General features: G+C 47.1%; 1 protein-coding gene across 4 annotated transcripts in view; it reads left to right on the top strand.

The window, feature by feature from the left end:
• SRGAP2 (SLIT-ROBO Rho GTPase activating protein 2) overlaps positions 1 to 5,254 on the top strand; it is a 109,825-nt gene extending 104,571 nt beyond the window's left edge. For all 4 annotated transcript variants that reach the window (XM_050911306.1, XM_050911303.1, XM_050911305.1 and 1 more), the window contains exon 22: positions 2,498 to 5,254. In XM_050911306.1, coding sequence (XP_050767263.1) covers positions 2,498 to 2,881 — 384 coding nt within the window. In that variant the 3' untranslated portion in view covers positions 2,882 to 5,254. The remainder of the gene's footprint in view (positions 1 to 2,497) is intronic.
• Positions 5,255 to 13,363: the final 8,109 nt, after the last annotated feature.

Here is a 13,363-nt window from a genome sequence, read left to right as displayed (position 1 = left end):
ATTAACGTACTACACAGCTTGAGTCTAGTCTTTCAACTTCGCTTTGTGTAAGTCGCTGAGGCTGCTTTCATGAGGGAAGATTAACAGTCAGGTCCTTCCTCCATAAAAACTTGGCCCTGCTCATTATTCAGAATTTAGTTTCGACAATAAAAACGTCCACTTCAGAAAGTTACACAGATTCCAAAGCTGTCAGCAAAAAATTAAACAATCATAACTTCAAGACATGAGAAAAGTAAAGTATTTAGTGTCAATTTAACATTCTCCTGTCAGTTGTGCAAACTTGCCTGTGGTTAGGCATTGGAAGCATATGGAGTAGTACAGTCAAAATAAAAGCAGGCTGCTGAGTTGTACAGTGCTCACAGTGGCATCTTTATATGCTTACAGGGTTCAGTGTGTGATTAGAAACCAACTTTGTACATAATACTGCTAGTTTTCATTAGTTATTTATTTAGACAAGTGCCTTGAAACGAGGGCAGGCTACCAATGCGTATGCAGCTGTGCTTTAACTTTGCAAAGAGCTCTGCTTTTGGGACTGACTCGACACACTGACCGGACAACAAGGAAACAGTCTTCTGAGATCCCTTCTGCGCAGCTTAAAGGGAAAGGTGTTCTTAGTATTTTTCTTAGTCTTTGCTAGTTTTGACGCAGCCTAGTTTACTGCAGATTCTTCGTCTCTGTGCATATGCTCTGCATCTATACAGAGATCTGTCCCGTCCCTGTGTCTGGGACTGTAAGCTGCCACAGCAGTGACTGTTGCTCACAAAAACGCAAGTGGTGTCTTTGCGTCCGTGCATCTGTGGTTTCACAAGTAGAACAGAAAACAATTGAAAGCCAGACTTCGATTGGAACAAGTGACAGCTGCTAATGGGGTGAATGATGTAAATGTTACAGATTTCCCTCTTCCGTGAAGGATCTTCCCTTTCTCCCACTCCGAGCTGTTAGATGTGCCTGCACATGTATGTTGCCTATACCAACTGTTTTCAGTATGCGATGGATCTATCTAAAGCCAAGGAATGCTTGGGTCTCGGATTACAAAGCCAGCCCTGGGAGACCTGACTTCTTTGCCTGGTTCAGGAGTCTGTAGGTTTCTAAGGAGCTGGGGGAAGATATGTGAAAATTAAACATAATTTTTATTGACAAAACAGCAAGGCCAAGTAATAAACAAGGTCCAAATAAAAATCTGATACGTATTCTGATGGAAAGTTGTATTTTGCCATTATGAATATCTTTAGCCCATTTGTTACAGTGGAATTATAATATACGGTTCTTGTTGCCTTCATATTTCATTGTCCTTCCAAGGCTTTGGTTAACATAAATCAGTTTCTTTGTTTTTTCAATTAAGCTCTGACTGAAGTTGTTCTGTCTCCTCTTCCTGCCAGAACGTTAGCTCCATTGTTTTCACTGGAGAAGAGTCTGGGGAGAAAAAGAGGAGGGGAAAAAAAAGAGGAGAGGGGGGGAAAAAAAGCTGTGTTAAATTAGTGTTTCTCTTTGCCCTGCAGTATCTGTTCAAACACCATCTAATAATCATTATGCATTTTAGTTAGTTTCCCTAACTTCATAAGTAAAATCTGCCTGGCCTCAAGATAGACTCGGAGGTGTCGGATTACTGTCTCTGGTTTCTTCCACCATTCCTTGACTGATTTACCTTCCCCACCCCCTGAAAAACCTCTAAGGAAGCTAAAAAGCTGTAGCCAAACTGTGAGTCACAGAAACGCCGAGCTCTTCTGCTCTCCAGTGAATTCTGTGCACCAGTGGGCTCCGCAGCACGGGCTGTAGCAAACATGTAGGTCCTGCTACAGCTGAGAACAAAAAAAGCCACGTTTTTGTCTCAAAGTTCTCTTTATTTGTTAATAACTGTAATATTTTATAAGAGGAAGGAGAAGTGCCAACTTGAATTTCTATATATGTTTCTGATATCTTCTGTGTTCTCTGAAACATTAAAGTTTTGAGTCCCGTGTAATACCTTTCTGGGAAGGGAAGTCTACTCGGACAGCAGGAAAACCAATGAGGCCGCAAGAGCACGCAAGGATTTCAGCATTTGGTGTGTGGCCCATCAGCCAGTGTCAAAATCATCAATCCTTTCTTCAAGAATTTACTCTCCTGAATCTCACGTGCCAAATAAAGTACAAGAATGGATCCTAGTACTTTGAATCATATGCTTTTCTGTTTGTTGCTGCATTTTGGCATTGTACTCGTCTTTGAAGTCCAAGCAGCATCAGGACCAGTAAAAGACCTGATTAGCATCGAGAAAGTGCTAGCAATTATTTTGCTCCCTATTGATGGAAAATATTACTGCTTATTGGCTTCGGTATATAATGCCTGTGTAGTTTGGTGTGGATTTCACTGTGACACCTAAAGGTCCTCGACCCGCCAGTTGATTTGTGTGTTGGTGTTTACAGGCTAAAAACAAATACGTCGTTCTCAAAGACTGACTTTTATCTCCATATTTATGTGTCTGGGTTCTGTTACTCACTTGGTTTCTCTTTTGTCTTTGCAGGATATTGAAGCTACTATGAACTCTGCTCTGAACGAGCTGCGGGAGCTGGAAAGGCAAAGCAGCGTAAAGCACACGCCAGATGTTGTCCTCGACACCCTGGAGCCTTTGAAAACGTCTCCAGTGGTGGCCCCCACCTCGGAACCTTCCAGCCCTCTGCACACTCAGATCCTCAAGGACACTGAACCAGCTTTCCAGCGCAGCGCTAGCACAGCCGGCGACATACCGTGCACCTTCAGGCCAGTGAAGTCGGTCAAAATGGCCACCCAGGTGAAACCTCCGGCGACTCGGCCGAAGCCTACAGTTTTCCCCAAAACAAACGCCACGAGCCCCGGCGTTGCCTCCTCTGCATCTCAGCAGCCTACTGACAAGTCCTGTACTGTCTGATAAACTTGATGCTGCTCTGTGGATATAACTGTATTGTTTCAGATGAAGAGACTCTTAAAGACATTAAAATGCCTATTTAACTAATTTTTGAACTTCTGCTGAAGGTTAGTTGTGAACTGCTACTTACTGCTGGGAGCACTTCCTGGGAGTGAACTAAGTGGTAACAGCCTCGTCCCATGTACCCGCATCAGTGATGTTCGTAAGGCAAAACAGTTCGTGCCACGCTTAGGAAATCCGATATCGGGTCACTGTGAAGCTGAGGAGGAAAACACACAAAAAGCGATGAGCTGGATCTTGGTTTCTAGTTGATGCCTTGTTCAAGTGTTTGGCCACTGAAAGAAATACTTAGTGGCATCATGTTTTGCTTACTGGTGTAGTGACTTCTATATTCTGTGTTTCGTTTATCACAGGGAAACAATAGGATAGATTTTAGTCTATTGCATGTTTTGGTGCCACTGGTTATGTGGAGCTTGGACATGCCTGTTTCTTGTGCATTATTATTATTATTACGTCGCCCGCTGGTGCCACGGTGGTTAAGGGTCTGTCTCGACTTCCATCACATCCTCTGGTTTTGTTTGTTTGCTCCCCCATTCCTTCCCCCAGGGCCAAAGCTCTTGGCCATCCAGCCTCATCCTTTAGTCGACACTTGTCATGAAAAATAGTTTACTCTGGAACACTCTTAGATTTTGTGGAGTTATACGTAATATGTGTCTGTGCAAATATAAACAAACATGTTCCTGAGGTTTAGGAGCATAAGAAAGAGCCCAGTTGTTCCTTATGGACAATCTAGCTGTTTTCCCCCTTTGCTCTCCCATATTTAAAAACAGCTTTATTGTTTTTCAGTGTAATTTTCAGCCTGTAGGCTATGATGTGGTGTGTGGTCTCGGGAGACTGAATGTAAAAACAAGTTAACTTTTGAAAACTAAGCGTACTCTGATGGGAGTTCATTTACTAACGCACACATTCTTGTTTTGATCATGTATCAAGATGGATCCTTACCAAAATCCCAGTTACAAGCACTGAAAAAATTCAATCAGAAGTTCTCAAGCTTTGTATCTTCTCCCTCTTTCTGGTTGCAAATGCTTCGGTCGGTGGCTGTGACCGCTGTGAACTGCTTTAGGGATCTCCGCTCTTATAGAGTGGTGTAGGAAACGCTGCTGGGGACGGTGACGTGACAGCGTGCAGCTTCTGGAGTGGCTTCCCTACGTGTTCGTTGGTAGACTGGCATGCCTCCATAGGACTCCGCAGACATGTGAATGAATTCTTAGTATTTGTATTTATATGGTAGGCAGCAAATGCTTCAGCCGCTAGCAGGCTGCATGAACTCTTTTGTACTCTACTGAGAATTTTCCACAATGCTAACATTTATTTAATTTAAAAAAAAAAAAAAAAGGCTTGTGCCACTTACAACGGTAAAGAAGATCCTGCAGTCCTGCAAGAGAGGAGACTCTGGCTGACCCTCAGTTCACCTTGTTCCCAAACTTTTCTGGGATTTAAAAAAAAGCTGCATATCTTATGTTTTCATCAAATAAATTCAGGCAAGGACAAGGATAAGAAAAGTAATTTTTCTCTCCCGTTTAGCTGAGTTTCTTTTAAATTTGTGGGTTTCTCACACTTAGCTTCCTTGTGACTGCAATGTCGTTTTAATCAGCACTTAGTAATTAAAAGAGAAGAAACAAAACTTACATTTCTAAGAACAGTTTCTGAAATGTACTTTTCTGATTCATTTAGGATGTTGCTCGGAGAAGTGAACAGGGTTCTACTGTGTCCCTGTCCATCCCCACACGCGCACCCCCATCTCTACAGATGTATTGTATCCATATTAATGATGGTTTTTAAAAAGACCAACTTTCTGTGTGCCCTAAATTAAGAACACGTGAAAATTGGGGAACACCGGAAAGATTTCAGTGAGAACACTCCTTATTATTTGTTTTTCCTTAGCTGATCTGTAGCAGCAGTTCCCCTCGGGAAGCACTGCGGTACGTGTGTGACTGTCACTGGACCTTACCCTGTTCCTCTCGCAGGGGAAGATCCCCAACAGTGTGACCAGCGACCTTTGCTCTCAGGTTCTGATGGACTTCTACCACCAAGGAATCACTTGTTCTTTTGGGGAAAAATAGAATTAAACTTGTAATTTTTTGCTCAGGCAGAACTTTCTGGCATTTACTTTTAAGTAGGGAGGTTTTGGTTTTGTTTTCTTTTTGGTCGTGAACGACCAAAGTTAATCTGTGTCAAGAGCAGGATCTCTGTAAATTTACTTCGACTCATTTGTAATGCCTTATTTTCTTTATATTTTTATGCCTAGCATTCATGTTTCTAAGAATAAGTGTCCAGCCATGCACAGCACATTTGGAGGAGATGCTCTTTTCTATCTTCGAGGTCTGAAGTATGAATGGAAATTAAGAGATTAAAAAAAAAAAAAAAAGACTTCAGGTTACTGTAACAGCAACTGTCTGTATATGAATTACTGTGCTTATCTCTAGCATCCACAGCTCTGGGACAATCCTACTGTCAAGGGGAATATGCTTAGCAGAATAACCTGTATATTGAGCAACTCAACTGGAATTTTGGTGTGCACTGTGATTGACACTTACACTTACAGCAAGCAATATGGCGGGCTGAAGATCGTCCTTCCTCTTCCACGTGCTCTGGGTCTGGCCAGCCAGCAGAAAATTCACACACGCGCGCACACACACACACACACACACACACAGAGGACAATAAAAAACAAAAAAAGGAAACTTTTAGCTTGTCTGCTTCACTCTGTGAACGTGCAAGGCTGAGAGAACATTTGCCGCAAGTGTTTTATGACCAGTTGTTGCAGGAGAGGTGGGAAGGAGAAACTGGAAATGTCGGCACCGCTCCCTGCAAAACCAGTGGGCATCTTGTAGAAGAGACCAATGTAGAGTGGACAAGTACGACACGGTGGTTTGCTTGGGGAGGTATCAATGTTACTTCATATCTTCATATTCAGAAGAAGTATTAGCTCTTCCATGGAAATTCTCTTTCATGACTTTTATGTAATGTTTGTGTCAAATATAAAGACAAGAAGTGTTTGATAACTGGAATAATGTATGTCTGTTTGATAGTGCTTTGTATGAACAAAAGATTCTTGTTCATCAGATGTTGGATTGAAATAATCCAAAGCAAAACTTTTAAAATAAAATACGATTTTAGGTGATCAAGCTTAATAGTTTCTGAAGCTCTAACCTTTTATGTTTTATTTCCCTAGTTGGGAATTGAGCAGTGTGCTTTAACGATTGCTAAATTTCTGCCTCTCTAAGGTAATCCAAAGGCTCGCAGTTTATAACTTGTAGATTTGTTCTTCATGTCAAAGCAGTGGGACATGGTCAAACTCTCTCACTTTATCTGTACTGGATATTTTGTTGCAATGAAAGTGATTAAATAATTAGAGTGCACTGTGACAGCAGAAAAAAATTGTTGTATATGTATGTATTTTGATACCTGTTCAAAAAGAGTCTTTGGGTTTCCTGTGATGAATACCTCATATGTTGGGTTTTGGGAGATTTTGTTGAATTTTTTTTTTCTTTTTTTTTTTTTTTTAAGGCAAGATTGTTCTTGCACAAAAGTAGGTTAAGATAACCGAGTTCTCATAAATTTATTTACCGAATCACAACACTTCAGAGTTTGGCAAGAAATTCCATCTGTTATAGTTCCCCACCTTGCACTCAGTACAGGGCGAGCAGCCGCTCGGCTGTTCGCCTGCACGCTTGGAAGAGCTCTAGCAATATTAAGACAAAAAAGGTCGTTGCAGATGGAGTTTGCTGCCTTATTTCTTTTCTCTATGTCAAAACCTCAAATTCAGTTGAACATTGTATAGGTTTGGGCGTTTGTTAAGCATTTGAGAGATGTTCTTCAATAGAAATAAATGTCTCTAGTTAGCACTTCAGATCCTTTACATACATGCACCTGATAGACTGGAATGCTCTGTCACCTGGAGAAATAGGTATTGAGGGAACACTTAAAGGAGATGATGCTCTCAGCAGGGCATAGCTTGCTAGTAAGGCAACGGTAACGATGGAAGAATACCCATCGAGACAGTGTGTCTGATCGACTCGGTAAGATGTTGAGCTGTCTGGCCCCTATCCAGCACAGCAGTGAGCGCAGGCTTGAGGTTACGCACGGGAGCAGCCTCTGCCCATTTTCCCTCGGAGTTCCAGTGTGTGGTGCTGGTGTAGCAGGCCAGGTCAGGGGTACCTGCGCTTGGCAGGATCAAGCCCTGACTGTAGAGGGATGTAGCTGCAAAGTATAAATACATTTACTCACTGGCCTATGAACCACAAGCTAGGAAAACTGCTTTTAAAAAAAAAAAAAAAAAAAAAAAGCTAAAAGGAAAACAGAAGCATTTGGGCACTCCCATCACTAATGAGCCTGTCCAGAGCAGAAAATGAGTTTAACAAGCTGGGGATTTATTTATTTTGAGATTTTTAGTTTTCACAAAAATAATGAGCCTTTTTGTGGGCTTATCTGGCCTTGGCTAACATCCCATAAATGCAGTTATAGATGTAAAGCTGTTTCTTTAGCAGACCGGTAGCACTAGAGGCCTTCGCAGAAGGGAGCGATGTTCTCTCGTGGGTGAGTGTCGTTCCCTGCAGGATGCTTCCAGCCTCCGGCTCTGGGAAAAGGCTGAGCACTTACTGGCGCTCTGGACTGAACTTTGGGGTTTGAGCTTACGTATCACTTTCAAAGATAATCCTCTCTCCAGATCAGCTTTCTGCTTGTCTCTGTGTGTGTGTGACAACCTGGTACTTGAAAAAAAAAAAAAAAACAACAACAAAAAAACACTTGACCCACTGCCTTGTGCCCGCTGAGGCTCCGACAGGGCTGGGGTGGTCCAGCGGCCGCGTCATGCACAAGCGGCGGCGGCTGCAGGGGTGGTTTTAATCCCTCACCTCTGCCTCTGCTGACCGCCCCGCCAGAAGGCAGATGAATTATTTTCCAGGCTTGGCTCTAGGAGTCTATTTTGGTGGATCTAGAGATGCCAAAACAGCAATTCAAGGCCTGGAAAATGTAAGGTTTATTTTGTTTTTTTCCTGTTAGATTTTGTGCTTCCTATAACGTAGTTTGAGGCAAGAGAGTGTCGTTTTTCAACGATGGGCCAAAAAGAGGTGAAGGCGGAGAGGGAGGGCAGCTCCCTACTGTACTAATACTTGATATACCAAGCTTCATACAGGGTAAATACTTAGCAGTTTGCAGTGGGAATAATAGATGGACCCTTCCTTTTAAAGGCACTGTAGTAACCTTACTTCTGAAGCGGACTTCACCAGCCTTTCTCTCCAGGCAGAGTCCTGTAATTTGAATAACCGAAGTCCAATGGGATTGGACTCGTGAGCGTGCCAAACTGCTGGAGCAATACTTGTGAGCAGCAGGTTCTTCAAAAGACCAGCTCTATGTAGCCAAAATAGGGCAGTTACTGAAAACCATCTCCGACGCGTTTTAAAGGATCGCAGTGATGTCACGGTTCTGCTGTAATGTAGGAAAGTTCGGTCGCAAAGTCTAGAAATCTTTGTTTTCTCTGTTGGTCTGAAACCTCAGTCCTGCAATAGCGGGCTCAGGCTCGTATGGTGCGTTGGGTTTTGGGTTTTTATTAACAGCAGTTGTTTAATGGTGGGATGGAATGTTCTTGCTAAAACAGTTTCCATTGTTTCATGTCTTCTACACCAATATATATATGGTGTATATATTAAACTGTGTAAAATTGTACTTTGTATATATAACTGTACAATATGGAGGTACATCCTTTTTTTCCTTTTGGTACAGTATTGTACAGTATTAGGAGTATATGTGTTGGAAATGTTAAATCCATACTGGGGCAACAAAATGTATCCATTGTCATTAGCAATAGTTTTGGAGAAATAAATGTTTTGGGTATGGTGGAAATACTGACCTATGGACACCAGTATATGATGTACAGAGCGAGTGTGTCTGCCTGAGCGAGCGTGTGGGCCTGCGAGTGCGGGTGCCTGTGCTTGAATGAGAGAGAGGATGAGCATCATCTGCGGGGGCCTTCCTCGGCAGGCGGCACCAGCTTTGGGAATTTTGGGGAATCCTTGGGAATTTTCTTTGAATAGCGACGGGCACCGGTAAGTAGGTGAGGATGCAGAAATACGCAATGTTATCCATAGGCGCTGGGATGCTTGATCACAGTGGGGAAGGAGCATTGTCCGTAGCGCGGCGGTAAGGGGGATCTGGAGAACAAGTGACTCAAGCGTGGTGCGTTGAGTAGCAGCAGCCGCAGGCAGAGCCCCGCGTCTCCCCACCCGTGGCTTGCACGCACCTACCAGTAGTAACAGGATTTGGTAGAGCATAAACTTCCCTTGCAATGGCCTGATTTAAAAATGCCTCATCTTCATCATTTGCCTGCAGAGGACGGACCTCCAACTGTCTCTGGGAAAGAGGGTTTGATGGAGATTATGGATTGGATCGTTACTACTATTACTGGCTTTCCCCCTTCTCAGTTTTTCAGTACGCCTTTTTCACAGCACAGTGGGGAAACAGTGTCAGGGTTTTGTCATTTTGGATTCTCTTTGTTTAGGTTTCAGAGAATTAATTATTTACAGTGAGGTTTGATGTTTAACCGAGCCATTTTGTGCTATGCTGGAAGTCAGCTGGGGCCAGCCGACCCCACTGTCCCTGGGGTGAGCTCCTGCAGGGACGGAGCATCCCTGTGCTCCCCAGGGATCAGGGCGAGGAGGGGGCTCAGGCAGCTGCTCCCCCCGTGCTCGTTATGTCCCACGTCTCCTCTAAAAGCAGCTGCTGTAGAGGTTCCAGAGCTGGAAAGCCGGGATGCCTTTACTCATTAGTTTAGTAGCTCAAATCGCAGCAGCCTAAATGGTAACACCTTAAAGCAGGCTGGGCACCCGCAGCGGGCAAGGCAGCAACCGCTCTGTGATACCTGCCTCTTGTGTCTCGAATCGCTGCTGCAGAAGCTTGTTTTGCTGAAAAAACCCAGTTTTCCGCAGAGTGCAGGTCTACTTTGCAGCATGATGGGACAGACCTGTGCCTTTAATACACAAAGTAAATTTTTTTTTTTTATCATCTGGGGACTGCAGTTTGAGGCTGTCGTGGTGCTTTTGTCGTCTGCCTTTGCAGACATGCCTTTGCTGCTGCCTGATCCTGCTGCGAGGCGGCTGGCAGGGGTTTGGCAAACTCTGGCTGCGTAGGGTGAGAGGGTTCTGCCCGGCATCCGTGTTAAACTGAAACGGAAGCGCAGTCCCTGACACCGGACCACGGCTTGTGCAGCCAAGCATCCACCTTGGGTGGCCCAAGGCTGGCCCGAGCACGGCCCGCCGGGGCTCTGCCTCCTCCGGGATCCGCCAAAGAGGCCAGGGGAGCTGGGAGCCGTCCTCAGTAAACCGACAGCCGGGGTGAATCCTGCTTCCCTCCCGCCTGAGTGAATCCTCAATTAATCTCCATTGATTTCTGGGGGACGCAGGTGGCTTCTGCCATGGTGGTGGTGGTTTGGGTTTTTTTTAAAGCATGAAATAGGAGTCAGAAAGGTAACAGGGTGACACAGATAACAAATGATTTTTGATTTTCTGTTAGTCGCCGCTGTCCATCAGCGCAGAGGAGGGCACTGTAATTAATCCCTTAAACCCTTCTGATCGCATCATTTCTTCCAAAGCGCAGATGGGTCTGACCCTCCCCTCACAAACCTCTTGTTATGTTTTTCTTTAACAGATAAAGAAATGCAGCGGTAAGTGATGGGAGGGAAAGGTGATGCTGCGGGCAGGACCATGGGATCTGCTCGTGAAGAGATGGGACACGCGGCGAGGCCACGCCGGGGTCCCGCTTTGCTTTGCTCTGCTGGGACGAACCGTGCTGCAGGCCAAGGCCAAGCCGGGTGCGCAGCCTCGCGCGCAGCCGGGTGTGCAGCCGGGTGTGTAACCCGGTGTGCAGCCGGGTGTGTAACCCAGCGTGCAGCCGGGCGTGCAGCCCCCGTGCAGCGGGTGCCCCCCATGCAGCGGGTGCCCCCCACGCAGGGTGCCCCGGGGGCCGCTCTCTGAGCGCGGCGGCACGCACTGCCCGCTCTCGTGGACGTGTCCCACGCTCAGCCTGTGCCGAGGGGGAGGTTCATCACAGGGACAGCGTGGGGACAGCAGCGGGGCCGTGGGCTTCCCCTGCCCTTGGCTGTGCCTGGGTTTTGTGTCCCAAGCCCCCCAAGGACGAGGTGCCTGCTGCAGGCGGAGCACGCTGCTCGGCCTTTATTTTTTAGGCTTTGCTGCCACCAGCTGGAACAATTATTTTTATCACAAACTCGGTTTCAAGGCCGTGGTTTTGCTCTCCCAGGCTGTGCGAGAAGGGCACTCAGGTCACACGCAGGGTTTATCCCCCGTGGGCACGTCACGGCCCCGGGGTCTCGCTGCGTGTTTGGTGCTAAGTGTGATTGACTGCTTTCTGACCATGGATGTGAACAGTCTGAGCAGGTCAGATGGGATTTGGGGGTCAGCCTTGAGACGGGGAGGATAAAATCTGCTGTTGGGGCAACCAGGGAAAGGAAATAAGCTATAAAATTAAAAAAGGATAGCAAAAGAAGGGATAAGGGGGTCTGAAAGGAGCCAGGCTCTATTACAGGGCAAAACCCGGCAGGTGAATTCCTGGGGTTGGACTGGGATCTCCCACCAAGGCTGGGCCTGACTGTGCAACCAGCCAGGAGACCTGCTGGGGTAACTGGGATGTCCTGGAGTCCCTGGGCTCCAAGGGCTGGCACCATCCTGGCATCAAGGCGTGTTGGTTTCCCTTTGGGGCATGCCTATGGAGAACTCTGTGAAAAGACTTGCAGCACAACCTGAAAATAATCTTTTCTGGATGTTATAAAATATTTTAATTATTTCCTTCCCATCTGCCTTTACCACTCACCAGCCCAAATCTGCTCACCCATCAGTGAAAGCTGAAGCAACGACTACAGGTCAGAAGGCTCAGAAGGCGCCTGAGTCTGGGTTTTCTGCCTTCAAAAATCTTTATTTCAGTTTCTTTTCGCAGTCGAGAGCTGAGCCGCCCCTGGACGGGCTCCTCACGCTCCCGGGGCTCCTGTGCAGGAGCTGAATTTGCAGAGCCGCAGCGGGTGCGGGGGGTGAGCCCGTGGTGCACGATGCACCATTGCACCCGCAGCGGCTCCTTGCCTTTGGGCAGCTCTAGAAGAAACTCAGCTGGAATTTCCCTCCGGAGGTTTTACTTGCCCCTCTTCCTTGTGTTAACTGCTCTTATCTGCAATTTCAGTGGTGGCCTGAGGTGAGAAATGAGCTGCATTTTTTTCCTGAATGGGGAAAGGCTTCTCAAGCATCTCCAGCTCAAATCGATGATCTTTTTGTCTAGTGAGTGAGGGATACTGCACAGCAGCCCAGCCAGCACGTACCCACGCTGACATCTGCAGCCTGCACCCACAGCGTGTGAGCTTGGCCAGTGCTGTGTGGACAGATTGATGGTCCTGTTTGGAGGGGGACAAGCACAGGCTGAAGGACACAGTTACCACATGCATAGAAAATAAGGCTGGAAATGACTTCAAGAAGTCACCCCGTCCCTTTCTCTTCCTGTTAGCTGAGCTGCAGCAAAATGACTTTAATCAAAGTGATTTAAAGTTTCGCTTGGTTAGACTCACGTCACTCCGCTTCCGCAGCTGCAGACTGTCATGAACTCTGCTACCCGGTGCCAGCCTGAGACGCCCCTTCGATAAGCTCAGGGCAAAGGGCCAGCCCGTACCCCACAGCTCGTCAGCCCAGCAGCTCTCCGGCAGGTTTCTCAAGCAGACTTGGACGTGGCTGGGAAATGAAGCTCAGCAGTAATTAGCAAACTAGTTAGGCGCAGAGTTTGTGTGCAGACTGCTGAAGTGTCGTATCGATTTCTGGGTGCGCCACACCACTGATGTCCTCGCATACCTTTGCAGGCTTCATTTTGTGAGGACAGGGCCTTCAGACACACGTCCATGCCAGCCCAAAATAATTCCTGCCGGTGAGCCCCTGGCTGCTGGTGCTGAGGCTGGGCAAGGCGAGGCGTGGGCGCCTCTGAGCCAGAAAGCGAGCAGGAAGCACGAGCAGCCCCGCTCTGCCCTGTGCAGGCAGCGGGGCTGTGCCCTGAGCGCCCTGCATCCCGCATCCCGCCCTGCATCCTGCTCTGCATCCCACATCCCGCTCTGCATCCCGCATCCCACCCTGCATCCTGCATCCCGCCCTGCCCTGCATCCCACCCTACACTCTGCTCTGCATCCCACATCCTGCCCTGCATCCCGCATCCCACCCTGCATCCCACATCCCGCCCTGCCCTGCATCCCACATCCCGCTCTGCATCCTGCATCCCACCCTGCATCCCACATCCCGCCCTGCCCTGCATCCCACATCTCGCCCTGCATCCCGCATCCCACCCTGCACCCTGCCCTGCATCCCGTCTGCCAGCTGCAGGCCCGCGCTGCGAACCCCTGCCCGCTCTCCCTGCTGCCTCTCGCCCTGGCAGGGCTGGGTGCCGAGG

The sequence above is a fragment of the Gymnogyps californianus genome, chromosome 27 (genome assembly GCF_018139145.2).
Source record: "Gymnogyps californianus isolate 813 chromosome 27, ASM1813914v2, whole genome shotgun sequence".
Taxonomy (NCBI): Eukaryota; Metazoa; Chordata; class Aves; order Accipitriformes; family Cathartidae; genus Gymnogyps; species Gymnogyps californianus.
Note: the sequence above shows the minus strand (reverse complement) of the source record. Positions and strands in the feature narration are given on the sequence as shown.